General features: G+C 44.7%; 1 protein-coding gene across 2 annotated transcripts in view; it reads left to right on the top strand.

Annotated features, from left to right (window-relative positions):
• DNAH7 (dynein axonemal heavy chain 7) overlaps window positions 1-15,594 on the top strand; it is a 918,640-nt gene that overhangs the window by 743,724 nt on the left and 159,322 nt on the right. For both annotated transcript variants that reach the window (XM_083153498.1, XM_083153497.1), the window contains one exon: window positions 13,139-13,293. In XM_083153498.1, coding sequence (XP_083009624.1) covers window positions 13,139-13,293 — 155 coding nt within the window. The remainder of the gene's footprint in view (window positions 1-13,138; window positions 13,294-15,594) is intronic.

The following is a 15,594-nucleotide window of genomic DNA, read 5'->3' as shown; positions in this document are numbered from 1 at the left end:
TCCTAGCTACCGCCGCTGCCCTGATCCCGCTGCCCGGATCCCCCAGCGAAGATGATCGGATCCCCGGCCGCCGGAAGCTGACTGGCTGCCGCACGGAGCCAGAGAGGTGAGGGTTGGGGAGGTGACTGTGGGCTCCTGGGCAAACTAATTTGGGGGGGGGGGGGTCCAGTGAACTAGGTTGCCCAGGGGCCCTTCCTAATGTTAAGATGGCCCTGTTGCCCTTCAATGGTCCACCCAATGCATGTCAACCTTAGTTGTGTCAAACCTATGATCCATATCTGACAAGAGACTTCACTAGTGACGGTCATGCTGTCGAATGCTGCATGACCCTTGCCATCACTCTATCACTGACCATATCGGCAAAGGCCTAATGCCATTTCCCCCGCCGGGTCCCAGCGACCGGGATATCGCTGGGTGTACACGTAGTCTAGTGTTTTCCCATCTTAAATCCTTGATAGAAATGTGACACCTTAGCAATGCTATGCTTTTGTGATGGGGATATACAGTATAGACCATCAAACTTCAGGGCATATTTTTAACTGTGAAATACACACAACTCAATTATAACTTGCATAGGTGCGGTGCTCTAGAAAATGTTTAATATGCTTGCGTTTATGGAGTGTGACATTTTATTTGTATTGTTTTGTTGCTAAATGGATTAAATGGGTAAACAGTTTTTTCCCAATATCCTTTAGTTATTATAGGGTGCCATAACAACAGGACCAGTGTTAATGTTACTAGCCACGAACCATGAAAGGAACAATATACAACTGTATAAATATAATACAATCAGAGTAGTGCCCAAGAGTCAAGTGCTGCAAGGCATTGTCCCACTGTTGTGCTGTTGTTTGTGCTACAGTTTTATAATACTTATTGTGCTGTTATGGTCACTTAAAGTCACATTGCATTCTCTTGTGTGTGGTCATGGTAGCTCATATTACTTTGAACTGCTTACAAAGAATGGAGGGCAGGCGGGCTGTATTAAGGGTCTCATGGGTCTGGTACTTAAAATGTTCAAGGGCCTATTATGAGAAGCAGAGGGATCGTGCTCAGTGGGTGTGACGAGTGCCATGTAGACCCCACACCTTATCTGCCCCAGGCCCCCAGTGTCTCCATAAGCATGTATAAGTAGAAAAATTGTATAATTTTGGAGAACATAAATTAAATTTTAAACTATGATTCATGGCCAACCAACTGGCCAGCTGGTGGTTGTTGATTTGCATACTGCATACCTCCCAACTGTCCCGCTTTTCCCATTTTTTTGAGGACGTTCCCACATCCCTCCTGGTCCTGGCAGTGTCCCACGGTGGCGGGGGGGGGGGGGGGGGTGCATAGCCAGCAACTCACGGAGCTGCTGGGGAATGCCCTCACAGTGGTGAAAATGGGGGAGTGGCCTTGCAACGGCATCGTCCACTTTGCGACCACGGCCCATTTTGATTAGGCCACACACCCAAAATGTGGATGGCCTGTCCCTCCTAGCTGCAGGTTTTGATTCTAAAGCATCATTGGGTTTTGGTTTTCGATTCGGTTTTGCCAAACTACATAATGTGGACCTTTTATTTTTAGTTCCTACAGTATTTTAGCCTCAATAACTTTAATTTCCAGTTTTAACCACCTCACAGTATTGTTTACATCTTTTTACCAATATTGGCCGGGTGTGGATCGTATTGTCGACACCACTTAGGTCGACAGTCATTAGGTGGACACCGTTGGGTCGACAGGTGGCAAGGTCGACAGGTGTCTATGTCGACATGGGTGAAGGTCGACAGGTTGCAAGGTCAACATGGGACAATGTCGACGTGGATTTAGGTCGACACATCGTTAGGTCGACATGGGTTAGGTCGACAGGTCGGCATGTTTTTTTTTACTGTTTTTTACCCGAATGTTGTCACAGTCAACATGGACACAGTTGGAAGTCCTATAGATTGTAAGCTTGCAGCAGGGCCCTCCTACCTCCAAGTCTGTATGTTGTTACCCAGTTTGTTTTATCACTGTCTACTATTGTAAAGCGGAATCTGCTGCGCTATATAAGAACCTGTAAATAAACAAAGGTACTTGTTTCCTAGCACGGCCACACCGATTAAGATCGGGGTGGTCGTGCTGAAAAAATCGGGTCGATCGCATCGCATGCGATTTGGTCGCATGCGATGCGATCGACGCGACCGACCGATTTTTGACCCGATTTTTTCATTAAATCCAATGTAAATTGGGTCCCTGGGACCCAATTTTACATTGGATTGAATGAAAAAAATTCCAAACCCCCCCAAATTGAAGCGCGTACACAGCGCCCCACGATAGACGGCAACCCGAAGCGTGGCGAGCGCAGCGAGCCCGCGAGGGGCGGCGGTACGCGTCCTCCGACCTTTTCATGCCCTACTATCCACTAGGGCGTGGAGTGAGAATAGAATAGTGTGGCGAGCGCAGCGAGCCACCGAGCCCGAAGCGTGGCGAGCGCAGCGAGCCCCGCGAGGGGACGCGGATACCTTCACAGGTAATCGCGTCCCTTCGCGGGCTTCACAGGTGTCCGCGTCGCCACGGACACCTGTGAAGCCCGCGAAGGGACGCGTTTACCTGTGAAGGTATCCGCGTCCCCTCGCGGGGCTCGCTGCGCTCGCCACGCTTCGGGCTCGGTGGCTCGCTGCGCTCGCCACACTATTCTGTTCTCACTCCACGCCCTAGTGGATAGTAGGGCATGAAAAGGTCGGAGGACGCGTACCGCCGCCCCTCGCGGGCTCGCTGCGCTCGCCACGCTTCGGGTTGCCGTCTATCGTGGGGCGACGACGGGGACATTTATAATGTGAAATGGGTCATATTGACCCATTTCACATTTTTTTACATTTTTACACCATTTCAATGTTAAAAATTTTTTTAACATTGAATCCTATGTAAAAATCGGGTGCATCGCGTCGCATCGCGTCGGGACCAATGTTAATGGTCCCGACCGACGCGATGCCCCCGATATTTTACCGTTCCCGACAAGATTTCAATGTTAAAATTTTTTTTAACATTGAAGTCAACGCAAATATCGGGGGCATCGCGTCGGTCGCGTCGGGACCAATGTTAATGGTCCCGACCGACGCAATGCCCCCGATTTTTGTTTCCTAGCCGGCAAAATGGACCTGATTTCAAAAGAAATCGGGTCCATCGGGGTAATCGTGTCCCTTAATTAAGGGACACGATTACTTAAGATTGTGGCCGTGCTAGGAAACAAGTACCTAAATAAATAAATAAAATAAGTCAATCGCAGCCCCTCACATCGCTCATTACGCTCGCGATGCTTCTGGCACAGTGCCTCGCTGCGCTCGGCACACTATTTTATTCTCCCACCATGCCCTAGTGGATGTAGGGCATGAAATACCACCTGTCGGCACATGTCGGCCGACCCATGCCGACCTAATGCTGTGTCGACCTAAAACCATTTCGACATTGTCCCCTGTCGACATAGACACCGGTCGACCTTGCCACATGTCGACTCAACGGTGTTGACCTAATGACTGTCAACCTAAGTGGTGTCGACAATACGACCGTATCCCTATTGGCCAAAGGCTGCAGAAAGCTAGCTGGTTGTACTAAGTGACAGAGCAATACAGATTATACATTTATGCCATACAGTAGTGTCTGCTATTCACATTGCCTAATACAGTAATATTATCCATGTCACACCACAGTAGAGCCACTTATATACATTATACCACAGAAGAGCCCCTTAAACATTTTACACCACACAGTAGTACCCCTTATATGTTACACCACAGTAGAGTCACTTATACACATTACACAACATTAGAGCCCTTTATACACATTGTACCATGGTAAAGCCCCTCCTCATTTATCATCAGTCCTCCTCATCAGTATTCCTCCTTTCCTTCCCCGAACTGCACCAGCACACACACACGCACACTGCCACACACTCACAAGAGGTTATATATATTGGTAATTATACGCACACATATTTGTTGGCCTGATTCAGATCTGAACGCAGTATGAGGCTGTGCAAGAATGAGACTTTCGATCTCACCCACACTTTCGCTGTGCAGTACTGTTGATCAAACAGGAGAAGGCCTCCTTTCTTAAGAAACGGGGAGCATATTGCTGCCATTTTCTGGGAACGGAAAGCCATGTTTCTGCATGTTACCAAACAGACTTTCTGTACTCACAGCTGCTACTTAATTTGTTCAGCTGAGAAAGCTGATCATTTGCAAGGAACATTGTGACCAATGGTCACAATGTTGAATCGCAGCTTGCAATGTTGATCACAGTGCTGGGATCGCAGCTACATATTTTCTACTGATACTGTATCTCCTATTTGACCCGCCAGGAGATAAGATGGAAATACAATACTGCTTGCATGCAGCATTGCATATTCATCCATCTCTCAATCAGGCCCTGTGTGTTTAAGTGTAAACTGCTATGCAGACACAAAGGGGGAAATTTACTAAGATACAAGATACCTCGTATTCAAAGTTGTGTTCCGGGGGGGGGGATTTACAAAGCAGTCATATACGACTGCTTTGTAACCCTCCGATGTCGTAGTAATTCGTATTAGCTGGCCGTATATACGCCCGCTAATACGAATTAGTGTAGGCAGTCTGCACGGATCAGTCAGATCCGTGCAGGCTGCATGGTTAAAAAAATATAGAAATAAAAATAAATAAATAAAAAAAACAGCGTGGGGTCCCCCCCACAGCCATAACCAGCAGAAGGCTGAAAGAGCCGGGGACGGTAATTAAAAATCAGGGCTGCAGTGGTACCCGCTCCGCTCGGACACTCAGGGATATTCATATTTCCCCGCCTCTACTCAGAATGATTTCTAGTGACTTTCTCGGTTCCTGATTGGCCGCTAGGGACCTACCGACGGGCTCAAGATAGGTAAGGTCAGTGTGTTTGTGTAATGTATGTATTAAACTTTTATTTTTCTGGGGTGTCAGTGTGTTTATTTAACTATTTCTTGTACTGTGGAACTACAAGACCCAGCGGGCCCTTTAATGCCCCGAATGCTGGGACTTGTGGTTCTCCAAGTCCCAGCATGAGGGGGAGGCTTGCTGGGACTCATAGTTCCACGGTATAAGACAATAGTTCTTAATCTTTTTTTTGACACCATGTTATCAGCCCGGTGGCCACCGCACAGGGCCACCGTGGACAGCACCAGGCTTCAGCCTGGTCAGGTAAGTTCTGGAGGGGGGGGTCCCCACTCCCCCAGGACCCCTGGCCAGGCTGACTGGTCGGTAGGGTTAATGCTTTGGCCGTGGGACCTTATATAATAAGTGATCCCCGGCTGTGCCATTACCCTGCTGGCTGGTTGTGCCTGGGGCTGGTTCTTAAAATACGGGGGGCCCCTACTCATTTTGTCCCCCGTATTTTGGGAACCAGCCCCTGACCTGGAGCCTGGGGCTGGTTGTTAAAAGTCAGGGAACCCCTATTTGTCAGGTTCCCTGATTTTTAATTACCGGCCCCGGCTCTTTCAGCCTGGTGCTGGTTACAGCTGTGGGGGGACCCCACACTGTTTTTTTTTTTTTTTTTTCATTTATTTATTTATTTTACAATTTTTTTAACACTAAAGCCTGCACGGATCTGACTGTTTGTGTAGTCTAAGGACATCTATTCAAAGGATAGTGTAAATTTAAATAAGAACTTGTTGTTAAACAGAAGGAAAAAAGAAGGCAAACAATCTATCAATACAGCGGATCACTGAAGAAATTTTTAACAACAAAGGACAATTTACTTTCCTCTCTTAACATGCATATCCTGACCTGAACCCTCAGCAATAGATCTGATCTAACTATCAAGTATCTTGCTTATATCCTTTCCCAAGCCCTTTGCCACTGTCTCCTCATTTGACCCCACAAGTGAGGTTGAAGTATCATTTAACACTCTTAACACTCTTCTCATCCTCCTACTCCACTAACTCTCCTCTTGATCCTATACCCTTACGAGTCAATAAAGCTCTGTTTGCTGTGCATATCCCACCTTTCTCTCTCTCTCTCTACTGGTATCTTTCCTTCTCTGTTCAAGCATGCACTTGTTACTTACATTCTAAAAAACTATGGCCCTTATTCAGATCTGATTGCAGTACAATTTTGTTTGGAAAATGGGCAAAACCATGTGCACTGCAGGTGGGGCAGATGTAACATGTGCAGAGAGAGTTAAATTTGGGTGGGGTGTGTTGAAACTGAAATCTAAATTGCAGTGTAAAAATAATGCAGCCAGTATTTACCTTGCACAGAAACAAAAAAACTCACACAAATCTAACTCTCTCTGCACATGTTACATCTGCCCCACCTGCAGTGCACATGGTTTTGCCCATTTTCCAAACAAATTTGTACTGCAATCAGATCTGAATAAAGGCCTAAATTCTGATCCAAGCTCCCATGCCTCTCCAAGCTACTTGCAAGACTTGCCTACACTCGCCTTACACACCTTCTTAACTTCTACAACTTATTGGACCATTGCAGTCAGGCTTTGGCTGTCAACAATCCACAGAGACAGCACTGACTAAAGTAGTAAATTAAATGGCCACTGGTAAATCTAAAGGCCATTTCTCACTTCTTATTCTTCTAGATCTCTTGGCTGCCTTTGACACTGTTGACCACCAGTTGGATTACCAGAAAACTTTGTTTTAGCTTGTAGAAAAAAAAGAATAGGACTGTCACTAGTGGAACAGAACTTGGGGGCGCCTGTCAAGAGTTGCTTAACTACCAGCTGTTCAGTTGGAGGGATAGTTAGTCCCGTATCAATAAATAAAAGAAAACAGATATGAACATTGCATATACAGTATGTTTGAAAATCAATGAAAAAAGTTTAATATACGATTGGATGATCTTCTACAATTTGATTTAGCTACTCTGCTTTTCTCAATCTATACCTCCTCTCTTGGCAAACTAATCAACTTTTTTGGATTTCAGTATCATCTGTACGCTGATGATACTCAAATCTATCTATCCTCCCCTGAATTGTCACCATCAGTATTGCTCCGTGTCTCTGAATGCATTGCTGCCATTTCATCTTGGATGTCAACTTGCCACCTCAAACTCAACATTTCCAAAACAGAATTAACTATATTCTCACCAGCCAAAAGTAGTTACCAACCTGATATCTCTATCACTGTTGAGAACACAATAATCAATCCTACTCCACAAGCTCGCTGCCTAGGGCTCATCCTCGACTGTCCTTTATTCTTCACATTCAATCTGTCTCTAAATCATGTTACATGCATCTAAAAAACATATCCAAAATTTGTCCGTACCTTACACAAGACACTGCAAAAACTCTAATCCATGCACTCATTATATCATGCATTGATTATTGCAATAGCCTCCTTCAGTATGTATGGGCTTTGGATGTATTAAAGTTTTATTTTTATTGTGTGTCAGTGTGTTTATTTGACTATTTTTATTACTGTGGAACTACAAGTGCCAGCGGGCCCTTTAATGCCCCGCATGCTGGGACTTGTGGTTCTCCAAGTTCCAGCTTGCGGGGGGAGGCTTGCTGGGACTCATAGTTCCACAGTATTAAACAATAGTTTATTCTATTTTTTTACACTGAATCAGCTCGATACCCACCGCCCAGGGGCATCAAGGACAGCACCAGGCTTCAGCCTGGTCAGGTAAGTCCTGGAGGGGGGACCCCTTTATTGGGGGGGGTCCCCACTCCCCCAGGGCCCCTGGCCAGTAGGGATAAATGTTTTGGCCGCGGGACCTTAGATAATAAGTGTCCCCCGGCTGTGACATTACCCTGCTGGCTGGTTTGGCCTGGGGCTGGTTCTTAAAATACGGGGGACCCCTATTCATTTTGTCCCCCGTATTTTGGGAACCAGCCCCGGACCTGAAGCCTGGGGCTGGTTGTAAAAAATCGGGGAACCCTATTTGTCGGGTTTCCTGATTTTTTATTACCGGCCCGGCTCTTTCAGCCTGGTGCTGGTTACAGCTGTGGGGGGACCCCACTCCGTTTTTTTATTTATTTATTTTTACATTTTTTTTTTACACTCTGCAGCCTGCACGGATCTGACTGATCCGTGCAGACTGCCTGTAGGCATTCGTATTAGCGGCCGTATATATGGCCGTTAATACGAAATAATACGACATCGGAGGGTTACAAAGCAGTTGTAATTGACTGCTTTGTAAATTCCCCTCCGGAACACGACTTTGCATATGGCTGAAACAGCCGTATGCAGTCGTAGTCATTCATATTAAGAATACGAATACAATTTTTTGTAATCGTATTCTTAGTAAATTTCCCCCTCAACGTCTGTGGATCCGCGCTCTGTCAGTCCCTCCATTGGTTGCCTGTATTTTATCGCCTTCAATATAAAATACCTCTACTTACATTCAAGACTACACCGTCCTATATTGCTTCGCTTATCTCAAAATATATTCCCACCCGACCTATCCGCCCTGCACAAGATCTGTGTCTCTCAGCACCCACCCTATGGAATGCCCTTCCACGCACATTAATACTCTCCTCTAGCCTCCAAACTTTCAAGCATTCCCTGAAAACTCACCGATTCAGGCAAGCTTATCATATTCCAGAACCCCCACATAACCTCCAGTAGCATGCATATCTAGGCCGGCTCTGAGGGTAGTGTTCCTGTGGCCAGCGTAGTTAGCGCAGCCAGCGTCCCTGTCAGAATCAGCGTAGTGTTCCCACGGCTCCTGTCAGAATCAGCCTAGTATTTCAGCGGCCAGCATAGTTAATTCGATTCGCCGTGGGTTCACACACCCTACGTCTGCATATGCGCAGAAATGCACCTGCGCATGTGCAGACATGCACCATTGTTCCTCTGTGCGAAATCACAAAGGACCGAATAGACTTGAGTAACCCCCTTTGTCACATGCAGGGCTGTAACACCCATAGGTGTACCCCATACTTCTACATTTACATTTATCTGTCCACATTCCACCTTTTCAACTGAAACCTATACCCTCTTTTTTGCAACACAGTCTTTTATTCGTGCGTGGTATGTATGAATGAAATCCATTTATGACACACAAATGCAGCAAATTGACCCTTCACATCAAGGTGTATTGCACAGGATCTCCTCCATATACCTCTAACCATGATTTTCCTCTGCCAGTCTGTGCAGAATGTCATTATTTTATGTGTTGACATTGTGAGCCTGTTGACATTTAGCAGATACTGACATTATGACTACATCTCTTAAAATACTACCTACCTTGGATGTATATTTTTGCTTTCAATACAATATATATATATATATATACTGTATATGGCTACAATATAATATTTTAAATATGTTCATCCCTATTATTTCAGTATTTAATTGATATACATCAGCAACACTCATTTATCTATTAGAGCTGTGAAATAAACATTTTACGACTGAAGAAGTTCCTAGCATTGGCAATAATCTACTCTCCTTGTGCCAGTGTTATTTGTGTCACTAAATTTAATCTCTAAATCAGGTTTATGAGCTTCTGGTTTGGTTTTCTTAAAGTTTGTCAGCTTGCCTTTATCCAATCTGTTTCCAAGTGAAGAGATATTTCAAGAGACTTACTCATTTTTAGTAGAGATGTGCGGACTCGGTTTCCAGAGATCCGAGCCCCTACGAACGTCATCAATCCGAGCACGGTTCCGAGCAGCGCTAGGAGATTCCCGCCTAACTCGGGTCCGGCCACGTGGGCAAAATGTCATCGCCCGGCGTCGGATTTCGCGAGGCTTTAAATAGTATATATAATATATATAGTCCACTGGTTCTGTCTGCTAGTGTCTGCACTGAATAAAGGCTGCCAGTACCTACTCAGTCCACTGGTGCCCACTGCCAGTGCTACTGCTATTATTTAATTAAAAAAGAATACCTGTCCTGCAGTGCTGCCTGGAACTGTAATAAATAATTCTGCTGGACTGGTGCCCTGCCCAACCAGTACCTACTGCAATATAATTAATTATTATAAATTCTGCTGATGCACATATACTAGTATTGCCGACGTATCTAACCGGCTTGTGCCTAGTACTGCCGTATCTACCGTCTGGTGCCTAGTACTGCCGTATCTACCTGTCTTGTGCCTAGTACTGCCGTATCTACTGTCTGGTGCCTAGTACTTCCATATCCACCTGTCTTATGCCCACTGCCTAGAAATGCCGTATATACCTGTCTTGTGCCTAGTACTGCCAAATCTACCTGTCTGGTGCCCACTGCCTAGTACTGTCGTATCTACCTGTCTTGTGCCTAGTACTGCCGTATCTACCGTCTGGTGCCTAGTACTGCCGTATCTAACTGTCTTCTGCCCACTGCCTAGTACTGCTGTATCTACCTGTCTTGTGCCAAGTACTGCAGTATCTACCTGTCTTGTGCCTAGTACTGCCATATCTACCGTCTGGTGCCTAGTACTGCCGTATCTATCTGTCTTGTGCCTAGTAATGCCATATCTACCTGTCTGGTGCCCACTGCCTAGTACTGCCGTAACTACCATCTGGTGCCTAGTACTGCCGTATCTACCTGTCTTGTGCCCACTGCCTAGTACTGCCGTATCTACATGTCTTGTGCCAAGTACTGCCGTATCTACCTGTCTTGTGCCTAGTACTGCCATATCTACCGCCTGGTGCCTAGAACTGCCGTATCTACCTGTCTTGTGCCTAGTACTGCCGTATCTACCGCCTGGTGCCTAGTACTACCGTATCTACCTGTCTTGTGCCCACTGCCTAGTACTGCTGTATCTACCTGTCTTGTGTCTAGTACTGCCGTATTTACCATCTGGTGCCTAGTACTGCCGTATCTATCTGTCTTGTGCCTAATACTGCCATATCTACCATCTGGTGCCTAGTACTGCCGTATCTATCTGTCTTGTGCCTAGTAATGCCATATCTACCTGTCTGGTGCCCACTGCCTAGTACTGCCGTATCTACCTGTCTTGTGCCTAGTACTGCCGTAGCTACCGTCTGGTGCCTAGTACTGCCGTATCTACCTGTCTTGTGCCCACTGCCTAGTACTGCCATATCTACCTGTCTTGTGCCAAGTACTGCCGTATCTACCTGTCTTGTGCCTAGTACTGCCATATCTACCGTCTGATGCCTAGTACTGCCGTATCTACCTGTCTTGTGCCTAGTACTGCCGTATCTACCGTCTGGTGCCTAGTACTGCCATATCTACCTGTGTTGTGCCCACTGCCTAGTACTGCTGTATTTACCTGTCTTGTGTCTAGTACTGCCGTATTTACCATCTGGTGCCTAGTACTGCCGTATCTATCTGTCTTGTGACTAGTACTGCCGTATATACCTGTCTTGTGCCTAGTACTGCCGTAAATACCTGTCTTGTGCCTATTATTGCCGTATCTACCGTCTGGTGCCTAGTATTGCCATATCTACCGCTCTTGTGCCTAGTACTGCCGTATCTACCGTCTGGTGCCTAGTACTGCCGTATCTACCTGTCTTGTGCCAACTGCCTAGTACTGCCGTATTTACCTGTCTTGTGCCTAGTACTGCCGTATCTACCTGTCTTGTGCCTAATACTGCCGTATCTACCCGCTGGTGCCTAGTACTGCCATATCTACCTGTCTTGTGCCTAGTACTGCTGTATCTACTTGTCTTGTGCCTAGTACTGCCGTATCTACCTAGACTCATTTTGTTTAATGGATTTGAGATGTGTTGTTTCTTGACATTACCTGGTCTAGGCTTTTATTTATTTTTTTAAATGTAGCCAATATATCATATTAATAAAATTGGAATAATGCGCTATTTTGAGACTGCAACATTAATTGCTTGGCAAGTCTAAGTAATTGTACCCTATTACGGTAGTTACCAATCTTTTTTGAATCATTGTGTCCTACAGTATCAGCATTTTTATTCGCTGACACCTCCAGCCTTATAAATTTATTACCGATGGATTCGGAAAAAAATGTGAAATTAAGTAAATAATGCCTTTTTGTCATTAAGTTCAGTTATATGTGGTGATGTACTGATGTGTTGCTGATTGTCCATGTTTTATGATTTGCAGCCACTAGCACTGGTTTGCCTATCACTTAAACAATAAATGATTTGGTGCTGGGCCACCAAGCTGAGGCACTGAGAGACTTGTGGCACCCCATATTGAATAGGCACACAGTTGGGGATCCGCTGCCCTGTTTGCAATACCTCATTTAACCTCAAAACCCTTTTAAAATGCATTTAAACAGCTCATAAAAATGTACATCTTTCAGTTAAAATAACAAATCTGTAAATTAATACAACTGTACTTTTGCACCCCTTTCACATTGCCAAAATAACCCAGGTAAATTGCTGAGTTGCAGACGGGTTGACATAGGTGGAGGTGTAGTGTGAAAACCCCACACCTAAAATCCCAGGTTGACCATCCCAACATCCGGAGTTAGGTTATTAGAAGTTTTAGGGTGACCCGGGTTTAATGTGAAAACTCCAGACCTGGGTTGGAGCTATGTCGGACCGGGATCGAGATCCTGGGTCCCATCTGGCATAGCGATGAGAAAGTGGTAAAGTTGAAATCAGTTATGTCACTGTTATTTAACCAGAAATATATTACATTACACTAGAACAGGGGTCCTCAAACTATTTTGATCTGGGACCCCATCAGATAATAAAAATAATTACAGGATCCCAGCAAGTTACTGCAGAAGGTCATCACATCACATGTGTAGTCAGCAGACAATTCATACATGGCAGCATTGTGAAGGCACAAAATGATGGGAGGGTCTAAAATAACAGACAGTTCAACAGATTTTTCAGACTCCTTGAATCACTGACTGAGATTAAAAAAGTAATTAGCCTGATAGTCAGCAACAAGGAGTCACGACCCCATGCTGGGAAGGTCGGGATCCACTTTGGTTTCAGGACCCACAGTTTGAGAATCGCTGCACTAGAATATGCACAGCTTGCATATTCCAAAGAAAATGTGAAGAATGAATACCATTCTGCTTTTCCGTGCCAACAAATGTCACTGATTTCATTTTTCACTTTGTTAAAGTTCATTGATGAAGAGGTCACCTGATAATGTGCAACTTGTCTTTTTGTACAAAAGAAATAGTTTGTTTATCAACTTTATCTTCGTTTGAATTATTCATGCTTATGGTTAAATTGAGTTGAGAGGTTCAACATTCAATAAACAATGTTGAAGACTGCATACTTAGTATGCATAATGTATAAATATTAAGTATTTACATGAATGTAATTACAGGAACGCAAGGCGCTGGCCTCTGATGATTGATCCACAAGGTCAGGCAAATAAATGGGTGAAGAATATGGAAAAGGCCAACAGCTTACACATCATTAAGCTAAGTGACCCTGACTTTGTGAGGACATTAGAGAACTGCATACAGTTTGGTACCCCAGGTATGTTTCAAATACTACATTTATTTTGTGCCAGTTCTCAGAAGATACAGTTAAAAATATACAGTGGTTGTTCTAAAATGAGTGTTGCATTTCTTGCTGTTTATTTTGTACTGATCATTAATCAAATTATAACTGTAATTGCTGTATTAACAGCAGGTGGTGAAATCTGCATGTTCAAAGACTCATTTGTGGAAAATTCTCTTAATTAGCTCCTTGAATTGTTTTGTGAAGCAATTCATTTTATGCATTCATTAAAAAAATATTCTTAATTTAGTTCTTGGTTTTAAAATGTGTAGGTATGGAAGATGTAAAAGTCATGATCTGCATGTTTCTGAAGTAACATATATATATATATATATATATATATATATATATATATATATATATATATATATATATATATATATATATATATATATATATATATATATATATATATATATATATATATATAGAGAGAGAGAGAGAGAGAGACTTGGAATCAGAGGCCAGCACATTCAATTCATTCATGAAAAAAAAGTATTTTATGTTTCAATCAAGAAAAACATAGGGACAATCCATGTAGTCAAAGAAGACAGAGTCAAGTATGGCAAAATCCATGATGCAAGTATACCGATATCAACAGCAGCACATGATGGACGTCCAAAGGTAGGTTATTCATGCCGACGGCCGTTTCTGTTGTATCTCACCGTCGTCAGGAGCAGCTGTCGGGCATGAATGGCCGTCGGGCATGAATAACCTACCTTTGGACGTCCATCATGTGCTGCTGTTGATATCGGTATACTTGCATCATGGATTTTGCCATACTTGACTTTGTCTTCTTTGACTACATGGATTGTCCCTATGTTGTTCTTGATTGAAATATAAAAGACTTTTTTTTCATGAATGAATTGAATGTGCTGGCCTCTGATTCCAAGTCTACCTAATTACATTTATGTGGCCTAGCACTTCCAAGTTGTTGCCAAGGGGTGTGCAGCATTGCGCTCTAAAAAAAAAAAAAAAAAAAATTATATATATATATATATATATATATATATATAGCCGGACTGGGACCAGAAATGAGCCCTGGCATTTTGAGCACACAGGCCCAACCGTAGGAGACGAGACCCTTGCGCGGCGAAGTCGCTCTGAGAAAAGGGGGTGCGGCCTCATGGAAAGGAGGCATGGCATCACAAAAAGGAGGCATTACACTGCCCATTACACATTATGGAACACACCGTAATGCCCATTACACAAAATGCTGCACGCCATAATGCCCATTAAGAAAAAGGCTGCACACAGTGATGCCCATTTCACAAAATGCTGCACGCCGTAATGCCCATTACACAAAATGCTGCACACCGTGATGCCCATTACACAAAATGCTGCACACCATAATGCTCATTACACAAAATGCTCACACCATGATGCCCATGTCGCTAAGTTTGGGGATACAGTGCTTCCTGATAACATTGGCGCTGTGCCAATGTTATCAGGAAGCACTGTTTCCCAAACTTAGTGACAGGCTTTAATAAAGGGTGGCTCCCTAATGGGTAACTTTCCCTCTAAGTCCTGTTGTTAGGCTTTGAGAAGGGTCTTTGTGAAACATATGTAGGGATGTGCAGTAATTTAATAAACTACTCACCTGTCCCCTTTGCTTCACATGTCAATCCAGGCACTAGCCGATATAAGAGTGTGTGGAATAGATAGAATTCCTTTATTCGTCTCACAATGGAGAAATTTACAATCCGGGGTGTGACTGGCACCAAGGGATGTAAACTGCTGCAGGCCGTCTGGAGCACTATCTGGCTGACTGCCAGTGGTGCCTGTAGCCCCAGGCGGTGGACGCATGCTTCTTCAGTCAGGCAGCAGGCAGGAGCTACTCATCTTCCCCAGACCTCGGGAGATGTCAGGCGGCGATGAGCCGCACCACGCCGCACACTCTCCAGAGCGGGGCACCAGGCCTCAGTTCCAAATTTAGGTCCCGGCTTAGGGAAGGAGGCAGGCCGCAACCTGCAGACGGACACGAATACCCTCCCGGCTCTGCGGCGATTACCCCTCCCGTTGTGGTAAACGGAGCAGGAGCGGGGTCACTAGTGGGGCTGTTTTTCATCCTTCCCAGGGTGAGGGGTCTGAAAATGAATTGAAGGCGGCTAGAAGAAGGAGCTCTGGCAGAATCTGTCTGCTCCCGATGTCTACCAAGCCACACCCCCAAGAGGCACCAAGGCTTCTGCTGTGTCCTGGCTACACAAAATCTGCCTTTGCCAGAAGTGCCAGATGGCCAGTCCGGCCCAGTATATATAAATAATTGTAAAAAAAGAC

Source organism: Crinia signifera, chromosome 7, assembly GCF_055691185.1.
Source record: "Crinia signifera chromosome 7, ASM5569118v1, whole genome shotgun sequence".
Taxonomy (NCBI): Eukaryota; Metazoa; Chordata; class Amphibia; order Anura; family Myobatrachidae; genus Crinia; species Crinia signifera.
This window is presented reverse-complemented; position numbering and strand designations above follow the sequence as displayed.